This window comes from Mycteria americana, chromosome 6 (assembly GCF_035582795.1).
Source record: "Mycteria americana isolate JAX WOST 10 ecotype Jacksonville Zoo and Gardens chromosome 6, USCA_MyAme_1.0, whole genome shotgun sequence".
Classification (NCBI taxonomy): Eukaryota; Metazoa; Chordata; class Aves; order Ciconiiformes; family Ciconiidae; genus Mycteria; species Mycteria americana.
Genome location: NC_134370.1, coordinates 5,607,191 through 5,621,177, shown reverse-complemented (window position 1 = coordinate 5,621,177; position 13,987 = coordinate 5,607,191). Strand labels below are relative to the sequence as shown.

General features: G+C 44.7%; 1 protein-coding gene across 1 annotated transcript in view; it reads left to right on the top strand.

Annotated features, from left to right (window-relative positions):
• The window catches only part of DMBT1 (deleted in malignant brain tumors 1), a 99,895-nt gene extending 89,656 nt beyond the window's left edge, over nt 1–10,239 (top strand). The window contains 6 exon segments of the mRNA XM_075506576.1: nt 7,165–7,315; nt 7,664–7,875; nt 8,144–8,316; nt 9,000–9,322; nt 9,324–9,386; nt 9,909–10,239. Coding sequence (XP_075362691.1) covers nt 7,165–7,315; nt 7,664–7,875; nt 8,144–8,316; nt 9,000–9,322; nt 9,324–9,386; nt 9,909–10,194 — 1,208 coding nt within the window. The 3' untranslated portion in view covers nt 10,195–10,239.
• The last annotated feature ends 3,748 nt before the right edge of the window (nt 10,240–13,987 follow it).

Here is a 13,987-nt window from a genome sequence, read left to right as displayed (position 1 = left end):
TCAAAGTTTAGCATGCTATTAGTCACTTACCAAGGATCTGTTGCGGCAAGGAATCTCTCAGCCTCGAGGAGTAGCCTTGAGAGGCGTCCCTGCTCCAGGGGAGATCCTGGCGTGCAGCCCACCACCATGCAGGAGAGCTCAAAGGGCCCTGGGCTGTCCACTATTTAAGGAGTAAGATAAGATAAGATAAGACTTATGGTCATATTTGCATATCAGCAAGACATTTAGATCCCTGCTTCAGGTAGCCCTTGGCTATTGTGTTGCCTTCCATCCTCAAGGTCCAGCATAAGCTGGATGCAGCTATCAGGATGACTCCCACTGATAGTTACTACTTGTGCAGGGAGGGGGCGAGCACACCGCCACACAAACTCAGAGTCTCAGTGATTTCATCTCCTAATTACCTGAGATTCACAAGGCTGAGTATTTTGTGACTAATGTTCTTGACCTTTACTTCAAGTAGCAGAATACAAACCTTTTCTATTCTCTTTGCTCTATAGAGTCCTCTAGGATTGATGTACCCAGCAAGAAAACTGTGAGACAAACCTTGTTAACTTGATTGACACAGTATTGCACAATCTGGAATCAGAAAAGGGAAGCCAGGTGTCCTCCACTGCAGAGATATTTTTGGTCCACATTACATTCCTAACAATCTCCTCTCTTGCAGAGCAAAGGCCACCTGGTTAGTCAACTCTAGGGGATCTGTCAGTCGAGCTGGCCCTGTCCTGACCCCAACTGGCCAAAGGGCTATTCCTTACCATATGACGTCATGCTCAGTATATAAGATGGGGGAGTTAGCTGGGGGGGCAGCGATCACTGCCTGGGGATGGGATGGGCGCCGGTCGGCGGGTGGTAAGCGGTTGCATGACTTGTTTTTCCTGAGTTTTACGTCTCTCTCTTTGTTATTTTCCCTTTCATTATAATTTATTATTATTATTACTATCATTATCATTATTATATTAGTTTAGTTCAAGCATTAAACTGTTCTTATCTCAACCTATAAGTGTTCTCACTTTTACTCTTCGGATTCTCTCCCCATCCCACTGAGGGGGAGTGAGCGAGCGGCTGCGTGGGGCTTAGTTGTCGGCTGGGGTTAAACTATGACAGTCCTTTTTAGTGCCCAACATGGGGCTCGAAGGGCTGAGATAATGACAGATCTGACCAGAGCATGTTAAAACAAATTTGTGATAGGCATTCATTATATTAGTTTAATAGTCACTGGTCACAATGTTGATTCATTTGCTCTCAGAGTTGTTGTGCTTATTCTCTTACTTGCTGTATCCACTCCCTGTGATGCTCTTTATCACCTCTGGGAGTTGAACTGAAGTTATCGCTTTGCTGTACTGTGTAACACTGGCTTATGGTATGATAAAATTCTTAGTCGTGAGATTGTACCCAGCACTGTTGTCATCCCCGTACTTCGGGAGCCATCTCGCGGAAATTATTAATAATTACACGTTTTACCTTTTCTCAGAGAGCCAATTTACACGGGAAACACTGTGCTTCACCTTCCCCTTCTCCTCCAGGCTGATTACAATAGCTCTTGAGAATTTTTAATATCCTTGGGATGTCCAAACCAGCATGTTCCTATTGCCATGTCTCCTGAATGTGTTTCAGGCCTTGTTTAAGGTTAAACAACTATTTTCGAATACCACCCTGAGATCTGCCCCAAGGCTGGATAGTTATGAGTGGCAGGGTGTGTGGGATAACATGGGCAAATGCCTACGACGGTGGGCACCTCCAGTGTTTTGGAACTTCACCCCTGAACAAATGTAGAATCCTGAAAAATTAGTAGAATATTTGGAAAAAGGATGCTGTCACCGTGGCACGTCCAGAGAGACGCAAATCACTGCAACGTGCTGGGGCCTGGCCCATGCCTACCGAGCCCTGTTCAACACTACTCAGTACCCTCGAGGGGAAGAGAAGGTCTCTGGATCTGGCAACAAAACAACAGGCATTGCAGCCACTCCAACCCCAGCGACAGGCACTGCAGCTGAACCAGGCAACCAACCCGTGCCGGTATAAGTCGCTCCTAGACACAAGAAGAAATCTTGGAAGCAAAAGTCGGTTCATTTAGAAAGCGATGATGAAAAAGCAGGGCCATCATGAGGAGAGGAGGAAGAAGAGGAAGAACTCGTAATGAGATGGAAACGACCCAATCCCTATCTTTGAGTGAGCAATAAGATATGCAAAAATATTTCAGCTGTCGTCCAGGCGAGCACATTGTCACCTGGCTGCTCCGATGCTGGGATAACGGGGCCAGTAGCCTGGAATTAGAGGGTAAGGAAGCCAAACATCTGGGATGCCTTCCTAGGGAAGGGGGCATTGACAAAGCAACTGGAAAAGAGGCACAAGCCCTCAGCCTCTGGAGGCAACTACTATCAGGTATGAAGGAAAGATATCCCTTCAAGGAAGATGTGATATATCGCCCAGGCAAATGGACCACCATGGAGAGAGGTATCCAGTACCTGAGGGCATTAGCCATGCTGGAGGTGATCTGTGGTGACCTGGACAACAAGCCAGATGAGAACAACGAGCCAGACAACGAGTCAAAGATCCAGATGAAGTCCGGCGCACGCAACCCATGTGGCAGAAGTTGGTAGGGAGCGCACCATTGTCGTATGCCAACTCATTGGCAATACTGACCTGGAAAGACGGAGAGGGACCAACAGTGGATGAAGAGGCTAGCCAACTCCGGGAATACAAAGAAAGTATCTCTTCCTCCCTTGTCTCGACGGTGGAGAAACTGTCCTGGGAGGTCCAGCAAGTCAAACAGGATAGGTCCTGCTCTCCACCTGTACAGACCAGTATCTCAGCTATTAGGAGTCAGTGTGCTTCTGCTCAAGAGAGAGGATATAGAGGGTACACACCACAGGGCTCCCCTATAGTTTTACCTGCGTGACCATGGAGAGGACATGAGGAAGTGGGATGGAAAACCTACCTCGACCCCAGAGGCACGGTTATGTGACTTGCAAGGAAAAACAATCACACAAGGGGGTTCTTCCAGGAAAACTGCTGCCCCCCGTTTGCAGTAGACACTTCCCCAGACAGAGCAGAAGGGCTGATCTCACTCCTGATTTTGATGAAGGAACTCCTGACTCGTATTTACAAGAAGTGGGTAACGAATACTATGAGCAGGACTAGAGGCGCCCTGCCTCCAGGCAGGCGGAGGAAAGGGACAACCCAGTTTACTGGACTGTGTGGTTTCGACGGCCTGGCACATCAGAGCCACAGGAGGGTAAGGCTCTAGGAGACACCGGTGCACGCTGCACCCTAATGCCATCAAGCCAGGCAGGGGCAGAACCCCTCTGTATTTCTGGAGTGACAGGGGGATCCCAACAGCTAACTGCATTGGAGGCCGAAGTGAGCCTAACCGGGAATGACTGGCAAAAGCACCCCGTGGTGACTGGCCCAGAGGCTCTGTGCATCCTTGGCATAGACTACCTCAGGAGAGGGTATTTCAAGGACCCAAAAGGGTACCGCTGGGCTTTTGGTACAGCTGCCTTGGAGACGGAGGAAATTAAACAGCTGTCTACTTTGCCCAGTCTTTCAGAGGACCCTTCTGTTGTGGGGTTGCTGAGAGTGGAAGAACAACAGGTGCCAACTGCCACCACAATGGTGCACCAGCGGCAATATCACACCAACCAAGACTCCCTGATTCCCATCCATGAGCTGATTCTTCAACTGGAGAGCCAAGGAGTGATCAGTAAGACTCGTTCAGCTTTTAACAGACCCATATGGCCAGTGCGAAAGTCTAATGGAGAGTGGAGATTAATAGTAGACTCTCATGGCCTGAAGGAAGTTATGCTGCTGCTGAGTGCTGCCGTGCCGGGCACACTAGAACTTCAATACAAACTGGAGTCAAAGCAGCCAAGTGGTATGCTACAATCGATATCGCTAATGCATTTTTCTCAATCCCTTTGGCAGTGGAGTGCAGGCCACAGTTTGCTTTCACTTAGAAGGACATCCAGTACACTTGGAATCGATTGCCCCAGGGGTGGAAACACAGCCCTACCGTTTGCCATGGACTGATCCAGACAGCACTGGAACGGGGTGAAGCTTCAGAACATCTGCAATACACTGATGACATTATCATGTGGGGCAATACATCAGAAGAAGTTTTTGAAAAAGGGAAGAAAATAGTCCAAATCCTGCTGAAAGCCGGTTTTGCCATAAAACAAAGTAAGGTCAAGGGTCCTGCACAAGAGATCCAGTTTTTAGGAATAAAATGGCAAGATGGACATCGTCAGATCCCAATGGATGTGATTAACAAAATAACAGCTATGTCTCCACCAGCTAGTAAAAAGGAAACACAAGCTTTCTCAGGCATTGTGGGTTTTTGGAGAATGCATATTCCAAATTACAGTCTGATCGTAAGCCCTCTATCAAGGGACCTGGAAGAAGAACGATTTCAAATGGGGCCCTGAGCAACGACAAGCCTGTGAACAAATTAAACGGGAGGTAGTTCATGCAGTAGCCCTTGGGCCAGTCCAGGCAGGGCAAGATGTAAAGAATGTGCTCTACACCATAGCCAGGGAGAATGGCCCTACCTGGAGCCTCTGGCAGAAAGCACCAGGGGAGACTCAAGGTCAACCCCTTAGGGTTTTGGAGTCAGGGATACAGAGGATCTGAGGCCCACTATACTCCAACTGAAAAAGAGATATTGGCAGCATATGAAGGGGTTCAAGCTGCTTCAGAAGTGGTGGGTACTGAAGCACAGCTCCTCTTGGCACCCCGACTGCCCATGCTGGGCACGATGTTCAAAGGGAGGGTCCCTTCTAAACATCATGCAACTGATGCTACAGAGTAAGTGGGACGCACTGATCACCCAACAGGCTTGAACAGGAAACCCTGGTCATCCAGGAATCTTGGAATTTATCATGGAATAGCCAGAAGGTAAAGATTTCGGAATATCGCCAGAGGAGGAGGTGACGTGTGCTGAGGAGGCCTCACTGTATAATAAACTGCCAGAAAATGAGAAGCAATATCCACTGTTCACTGATGGGTCCTGTCGTCTTGTGAGAAAGCATCAGAGGTGGAAGGCTGCTGTATGGAGTTCTATATGACAAGTTGTAGAAACTGCTGAAGGAGAAGGTGAGTTGAGCCCATTTGCAGAAGTGAAAGCTATCCAGTAAAGTGAAAGCTTTCACTTTATCCAGTGAAAGCTGTCCAGCTGAGGAAGAAGAAGGAAAGGGGGAACATTTGGAGTTACAGTGTTTGTCTTCCCAAGGAACCGTTATGCGTGATGGAGCCCTGCTTTCCTGGAGATGGCTGAACACCTGCCTGCCCATGGGAAGGAGTGAATTAATTCCTTGCTTTGCTTTGCTTGCGTGTGTGGCTTTTGCTTTACTTATTAAACTGTCTTTATCTCAGCCCACAAGTTTTCTCACTTTTACTCTTCTAATTCTCCCCTCCATCCCACTGGGGGGGGAAGTGAGCGACTGGCTGTGTGGTGCTCAGTTGCTGGCTGGGGTGAAACCATGACACTAGCTTTAGACGTTGCTGACCAAGAAAAGCCGCCAGTACTTTATGTCTATACTGACTCATGGATGGTGGCAAATGCCCTGTGGGGGTGATTACAGCAATGGAAGCAGAGCAACTGGCAGCGGAGAGGCAAACCCATCTGGGCTGCCGCATTGTGATAAGATATTGCTGCCCAGGTAGAGAAACTGGTTGTAAAAGTACGTCACATAGATGCTCACGTACCCCAGAGTTGGGCCACTGAAGAACATCAAAACAACCGTCAAATGGATCAGGCTGCTAAAATTGAAGTGGTTCAGGTGGGTCTGGACTGGCAACAGAAGGGTCAATTATTTATAGCTTGGTGGGCCCATGATACCTCACGCCATCAAGGAACAGATGCAACATATATATGGGCTCGTGATCGAGGGGCGGACTTGACCATGGACACTATTGCCCAGGTTATCCATGAATGTGAAACGTGTGCTGCAATCAAACAAGCCAAGCAGTTAAAGCCTCTGTGGTATGGAGTACGATGGCTGAAATATAAATATGGGGAGGCCTGGCAGATTGATCATATCACATTCCCACAAACCTGCCAACGCAAACGCCATGTGCTTACAATGGTGGAAGCAACCACCAGATGGAAACATATCCCATGCCCCATGCCACTGCCCGGAACACTATCCTGGGCCTTGAAAAGCAAGTCCTATGGTGACATGGCACCACAGAGACAACTGAGTCAGACAACAGGAATCATTTCTGAAACAACCTCATAGACACCTGGGCCAAAGAGCATGGCATTGAGTGGGTATATCACATCCCCTAGCATGCACCAGCCTCCGGGAAAATCGAACAATATAATGGACTATTAAAGACTACACTGAGAGCAATGGGTGGTGGGACATTCAAACATTGGGATACACATTTAGCAAAGGCCACCTAGTTAGTCAACTCTAGGGGATCTGTTGGTCGAGCTGGCCCTGTCCTGACCCCAACTGGCCAAAAGGCTATTCCATACCATATGACGTCATGCTCAGTATATAAACTGGGGGGAGTTGGCCAGGGGGCAGCGATTGCTGCTCAGGGACAGGCTGGGCATTAGTCAGCAGGTGGTAAGAAATTGTATTGTGCATCACTTGCTTTGTACATTCTTTTATCTTTTTTTTTCCCCCTCTTCCTCTGCTATTAAACTGTCTTCATCTCAACCCACGGGTTTTACTCCCCCCCCCCCCCCCCCCCCCCCGATTCTCTCTCCCATCCCATGCGGGGGCAGGGGGAGGGTGAGCGAGCGGCTGTGTGGTGCTTAATTGCCGACTGGGTTTAAACCACGACAAGGGGGATAAGGTCCCTCTAGTGCTTGTAAAAAATATGCTGGGGAGGACAGTCTGGGTTACTCCTATCTCGGGCAAAGGAAAACCCATTCAGGGGATTGCTTTTGCTCAAGGACCTGGGTGCACTTGGTGGGTAATGCGAAAGGATAGGGAAGTCTGATGTGTACCTCAAGGGGATTATAAAAGCTATTCAGTGTGCTTAGCATCTCCTAATCTGCGTTCAGATGATATGTGAACCTAACAGAAAGACCGCTGAAGCTGGTAGAAGTCACTGCCTCTAAATTTTAGACTTATGAACTCTACATAGACATATTCCAAAAGCAACCTTAAATGGTGTATATGTATATTTTTCTTCTCATATTTTTCTCTGCAGAAGATTATTCTTGTGGTGGCTTGCTTTCCTCTCCATCTGGGACACTACAGAGTCCATTTTACCCCAGAAATTATCCGAACAACGCCAACTGTGTTTGGGAAATAGAAGTAAAGAGCAACTTTCATGTCACACTCGCATTTAAAGATGTTCAGTAAGTAAAAATTTATTACTTGGGAAGATGATGTATGGCATTGACACCTTGGACTTACTAAGCTGATAGCTGCTTGATTTCAAGGATTTTTTTCAGAGATTTTAGTACATCCAAGATGAAAAATGTATTCATTTTTGTTTATTTAGTCAATAATGTGGCTGGCATCTAATGAGACAGAAATTGGAGGCTTTAATTTCTGTTCCAAAGACTTGATACTCATATCACTAAAATGTACTCTTTTGCTATGAACACTTAATCTGAGTTAAAAAAAAAAAAAACAACCCAACCAGGAAAAAGGTTAAAAAAAAAAATGAAGCATTTAGCTAAATAGTCATGTTTGCTCCCCAGGATGGAAGGCGGCAGATGCCTGTCTGACTATGTGGAAGTCTACGATGGGCCACTCCAGACCTCTCCTCCCCTTGGGAAATTTTGTTCTGGTTCTTTTTGCACATACACATCTTCCTCAAACCTGCTGACTGTCCGATTTTACAGTAACTCTCGGTACACATACAGGGGGGTTCAGGCTGCCTATTATTCCACTCCAGCAGATCAGAGCACTAGTAAGTTCATGTTTAAAGCAGAAACCTGCTTCTCAGTTATTTGCTAATTCACTGATTGTTGATCTTGTTGTACCACTTCAATGAATCACCCAGTTCATGTTATTTTAAATTAAATCTGTAGCATTTTGTAGAGATGCAAGTATATGGTCTGGATTCTGAACTCCTTCTGCAATATCAGCTGCTTCTGCAAAAGATACTGTTTATTTAAGTATAACCTTTTCCAGTCACTTCAACGAGCTTGTAACATATTTTCTTTGCCACCTGCTAGCACTGTTGTGTTCGCCAGACTACATGCATGCAGTTGTGAGCAGATACTACCTTCAGTCACAAGGCTACTCTGCCTGGAAGCTCTCCTTGAATGACCCCTCCTGCAAACCCAGCATTACATCAGAGTATGTTATATTCGACGTACCATACACTCGCTGCGGCACAGTGAGAGAGGTATGACTTCAAATGTTTCAACAGAACATGCAAATATTGTGAGTGCGTAAAAATTCAAACCGAAGAATTCATTTTGCAAACCAGCACAAACTGAAAGCTATACCGAGGTCTGCAGGGACTGGAAGTGTCCTGGTGGTTACGCGCTGCCTCTCCCTCTCCTGAGGGATAAGGTTGACTAACACTCCTATTTCCTGCATCTGCTGCCAGAGCATTCACTTATAGCCTGTTATTGATCTTCTAAGGAATAAAGCGTGGGAGGGAGCAAATACTTGGCATTTTCAAGGTCCCCAGCTGAGTGTGGTGGTTAAAAAGGTCTCAAAGCCTTTACTAAATATGACCAATTGTGGTTTAGGTCAGATTTGAGCTTAAATACTGTGCTGGACCAGCTCCTTCAGGCATTTGATGTTCAAAGAATTGTACACGTTGTATTTAAGTAGTTAGGTCTGTGTGTAGTGTGAGCAGTTTTCTACGTCCACGTTGTAGTCACTGAATACTACCTGTAGATTACAGATTCTTACCTTGAGAACAGAAATTACTAGGTTCAGACTTCTCCACAGCAGAGTTTCTGGGAAATAATGCATTTACTGTGCACATTGCTGTAAGGTTACGGTAAAATTTAGAATGCATAATAGGAAACCTGACTATATGAATTAATTTTGCATTTCATTTTATATGCCAAACAGGGAAACAACAACAGAATAATCTATTCCAACCTTATTAGAGGATCCTCTTCTGGTGCTCTAATCACAGGAAATAAAAACCTTCACTTGCATATCACCTGCAAAATGCTCCAGAACACATGGGAACAAATAATGTATGTTGCGGAGGACAATTTTGAAGTCAATGAAACTCAGTATGGCAGATATGATGTAAACCTTACATTTTATCATTCTGCATCCTTCTCATGGCCAGTGAATGACTCACCATACTACACTGATATCAACCAGAATTTGTTCCTTGAAGCTTACCTGCACAGCTCGGATTCAAACCTGGTGTTGTTTGTGGACATGTGTGGCATCTCCCACTCCCCACAATTTTACGACAGTAACCTATGATATAATCCGGAATGGGTAAGCTCTTACGCATTACACTAACAGATGGAACTGCCTTTGAAGTCCTATATATCTTCTTTTTTTTTTCTTTTTTAATTTTTTTTTAATGGAATAGTGTGAATACAGCATACATTAATGTCAGCTTCTAACTAATTAATGAACATAGGCATTTGGAGGAAGGGGGATGGATTGACCCAAAATATAACACACACACCCCAGCTTAAAATGACAAATAGACTAAATGGCTACGGCCAGTTCACCGTGGATTGTTATTATCGGAGAGGTAACAGTGATGTATCTCAGGTAAGGCTAACTCACCTTCAGAAAAATGTACAAACACTAGATATCTAGACACATAACAGGCTGAAGGGAGGTAACATGGCTCAATGCTGCCAAAGAAGGGTATCTTGCTGTTCCTAATTGCAGGTTTCTGAACCATTTTCATCATGTTTAAAAATCACTTTTCATGTTATGTGTTATATTGTGTGTAAATGACTGATTGCAGTATGTATTCATGAGAGGGTTTTTGTTTCTTTTTAGGTGTGTTCGAGATTCTACCTATGCTACATATTATTCACCCTACAGACATGTGGTCCGGTTTAAATTCAATGCCTTCCAGTTTATTCGTAACAATCCATTGGTCTACCTGCAGTGTGAGCTAGCGGTGTGCAGGGCCCATGACTATTCTTCCAGATGCTACCAAGGTTGTATTATTACGTCCATGAGAGAGGCAAGCGCTGGCCAAGACAGCATGACCATTGCTGCTGGCCCAATACAGCTTCAGGAAGCTGCTGCTGAGAATAGGAATGCACATGATTTTAAATAAAACTTTGTCTCCTTTAGCAGATAGCATCTTTAAATGCCAACTTAATTCTGCATGAAACTATGTTGCTGCTGGATTACCAGCAGCTTGACAATAAACGTTAGGAATGTACTTATTGACTCTTGCCTACTAATCCCACTTCACATCAGTTCTCTTTGTCTGCACATCCTAAAAATGCTAATTCAGCAGCTCCGCGGATGTCGGATGAGACAGGGCACAAGCAGCCTTGTGGAACTCACCTGTTCCCAAACTGCCTGCGACTTGTAGCTGCCATGTCCGAAAAGCCACTTTGAAAGCTTCCCAGACAAATTTGTGATCTCTAAGCTTTTTGTTTGTTGTTTGTTTTCTCAATGGTAAAACTGAAACGCTTAAGTTGCAGTTTAAGTTTTATGAACAAGCTCTACTAACATAACCCTTGTTTGATGCCTATCTAGAGTACCTGGGACGTATCAGAGTGCAAGAAATTGATTGATCTTTAAACCTGATCTAGAACGTCCTTTTTTAACTTTTTTAATGTTTTGGAAATAACAAGATGAGGGATCAAAGGTAACCAGGTCCTCTCATCCTTCCCAGAGCTGGACCCTTTTGTCATCCAGGAGAACATTAATTCAGCTCCTGCTCCAGATGATGTTTCTCCTGCAGCATTTAGTATAGTATTGCTGTCAGGCCCCTGGCAGTTGCTTTTCACTCTTGTTGGGTTTCTTTTGAAACTTAAAGTGAAGAAACCAAGTCCATACCAGATCATGTAAGCCTTGGTAAACACCACCTGCAGCTGATCACATTGATTGAGTAATTTGATGGACTGAGTAATTTTCTTGCATTGAGTAATTTCATTGACAATTCAGGATTAAAATCCAAGCATGAAAGGCTTTCTGTGGTGATGGCTCACTTAATGAGAAGAGGTGGGCTTGACATAACGACTCAGCATTGAAGGCAGCCAGAAGACTAGGGAAAGTTTGCAGCCCAATAACAACCCTCAAATTAGTTGCCACCTGCAATATAAGGCTCTCAAATCCTAACACAGTACCTGAATCATCAGCTTCCTCCTCTCAAGATGGATATCTTGACTGTGCTAGTGAAAACTACAGCCTGGGTTGTGGGGAACCCAGACAGCCAGTTCCTGCTCCACACCAAACAAGTTTGTTTCCCACTTCCTCAGATGTAAATTAAGACCAAGAGTCCTTCCTTTCCATAGAGCAGTTGTGAGTGCATCTCACAATGTGTGCTGCGTGACAACCAGTAACGGAGCCCATCTACGTACCTCTGAAAGGTACTTCAATAAATCTCAATATGATGCAATGTATGTATTTCAATTTACCCTTCAGGCAAGGCTAGCACTGTTGAAACTGCCCTGTAATGTTTTCTCTTTCCACTGCAGTCAGTGCTAGCAGGCAAAATATTTGAATGCAAGTACTACAGCTGTACTCTCCTAAGCCTGTTTTAAGTCCTGTTTTCTATCACTTCCCATTTTCTGAGATGGAGATTAAAGTTTGCATAAAAATTGCATGGCATAATGAAATGTTTCAGATGGAGAAGGTTTTATGCAGCTAAAAATACCTAGACAATCATGCACGACTGAAAGAAAAATTATTCTTCCAATTGCATATGGATCCTCATACATAATGTCTGAATATTTTGTAACTAGTTCTTTAGGGAGGTCCTTCTTGTTGAGAAAACGAGCTATTTGAGCTATTTTCAATTATGGCTGATTTCCAATATAAATTACGTAATTACAAAATCAGGAAGACAATGTTTCTAGTGTGATATTTCTGTCTTGATTCCTGAAAGTGTGTCTGCATTTGAACTCAAAGTTTTGCTATATTGAAGAGCATCATCTGCAATAAAGAAATTTTCCAAGCAACATGTTGGTCATATATGGGGTTCTCCTGCAAGAACACAGGAACATCACATACCTGGGTTCTGGAAAAATGCAGGAAGATTTTATTTGTGGTCCAGATCTGCTGAGAGATCAGCCCTGCATAACAGCTTATGCCTATGACTTACTGCCTAATCCAGCCACCTCTGTAAAATTCATCCAAATCCTTATCGGTATAATTATTGCTACAGCCTAAACTAGCACTTCACTGTCAGCCAAAAACAATTCTGGAAAACAGCTTAAAAGTCCCATGTCTATTTTTGGGGGGGTTTTTTGGTTTTTCCTTTGCCAATAAATAAGGTCAAATGAAGCCAGTATAACTTTTTTAGGCAATATCATAACTCTGCTTCATGTCAGGCAAAGGTGCCAAATTATCTTCTTGCATTTCTGCAGGAAAAAGACAACTAGCAGCAACAACAAGTGAACATCATCGGGGGTAACAGTGCCTTCCTGGAGTGCTGTGTGGCACAAACATCTTGGCGGTTGCAGCATGGCTGCAAGAATGCCTATCTGCAACCCTCCTGCTGCAGGCTGCAACATCCCTGATTCCTCCCCAGGGCATGGCACAGCTCTGCTGGGTCAGTGCCATAGGGGTTGCAGAGGTGATCTACCACGATTTGCCCCATCAGGTAACCGTTTCCCATAACATCTGGTCATCACTGAGAAGAACAAACCGCTGTATAAACTGACACGGCATCAGTCTTTGCTATCCGACTGCAGCTTCCAGAAGCCAAACCCCATCACAGCCATCAGCCAACTGCAAGTCTTCTCCTCCTCCTGTTTTTCCCAAACAGCAATACATATTGTGAATGGTCCACACTGGACTGAGATACTGAGAGATCCTCATCTGCTGGGCCATCAGTAGGCAGCTTCTAGAAAGATTTTAAAGAAGTTGGTGCCTTGAAGAAGCGCTGTGCGTCCTTGTCCGCTGCCTGTGGCTGCCTGCCTGAGCCGGGCTGCTGTCCTGCTGCATCTCTGGTGACCACGGCACAAGATGGGGTACAGCAGAGGCAGGGCACAACGCTGTTGGCAACGGAGCACACCTCATTGGAGCCCTCATTGCAGAGCAGCTTTGCTTTGGTGTCTCTGGAAAGTGCATTTTCATCCTTAGCTCTGGATTGTGTGTGATCAAGGCTGGCCCTGGACTGTGGCCAAGGCAGGTGCAAATGGACTTCAATCACTGCTCTCAGGGCAGCTCCACCTGAGTCAACAGACCTTTGGTACCTTTACTGCAACACTTAAAAGCTTAGGATACTGGAGAAAGCAAGGCTAACCTGCTTAGGTGTAACTGGAGCTGTGAATGGGCAAACTGAGCTACTGTTACAGCCTCTCGTTTTGGAACGCGTTCAAAACTTCCCAAGAGAAAAAACCTAGATCAGACTCCAGTGCCTTTTGACTTATCATATTACCACTCTCATAATGTAATTGCATACAGCTGGAGGAAATTTTTCTGTGGAAGGTTTCTGAAGAAGAGGGTTAAAAGATAGCATAGATTGAGGACTGAACTGGATGAAAGTTTAATGATTCACAAGTACTTAGTGTTTAAGATCAAAGTATATGGAGTAGCTAAAGGGCTATAATAATTTCTGTTATCATGAAACTACAACCTACATAATTGCAGCAAACCCCCAAATGTCTCCATAATTTCCCTCTCTATTAAATACTGGTGAATGAATAGAAAAGATATGAGCATCCCTATAGCAATATTTACACTGTATATTTGCACTAAGGTCTGAAGTTTTCCCCACTATTCCTTGGTTATGTACAGTGAGTCTCCTCCATCTATATATCTAATCTCAAAGTTTAGGTCATATGGTGTAGTCATTGAAGTGTTCTTAGTAAATACAAATAATGACTTGTAGTTAATAACTAACATCTACTCCTACATTTTCTTTTTTTAATCTTTCTTTCCTTAAGTGA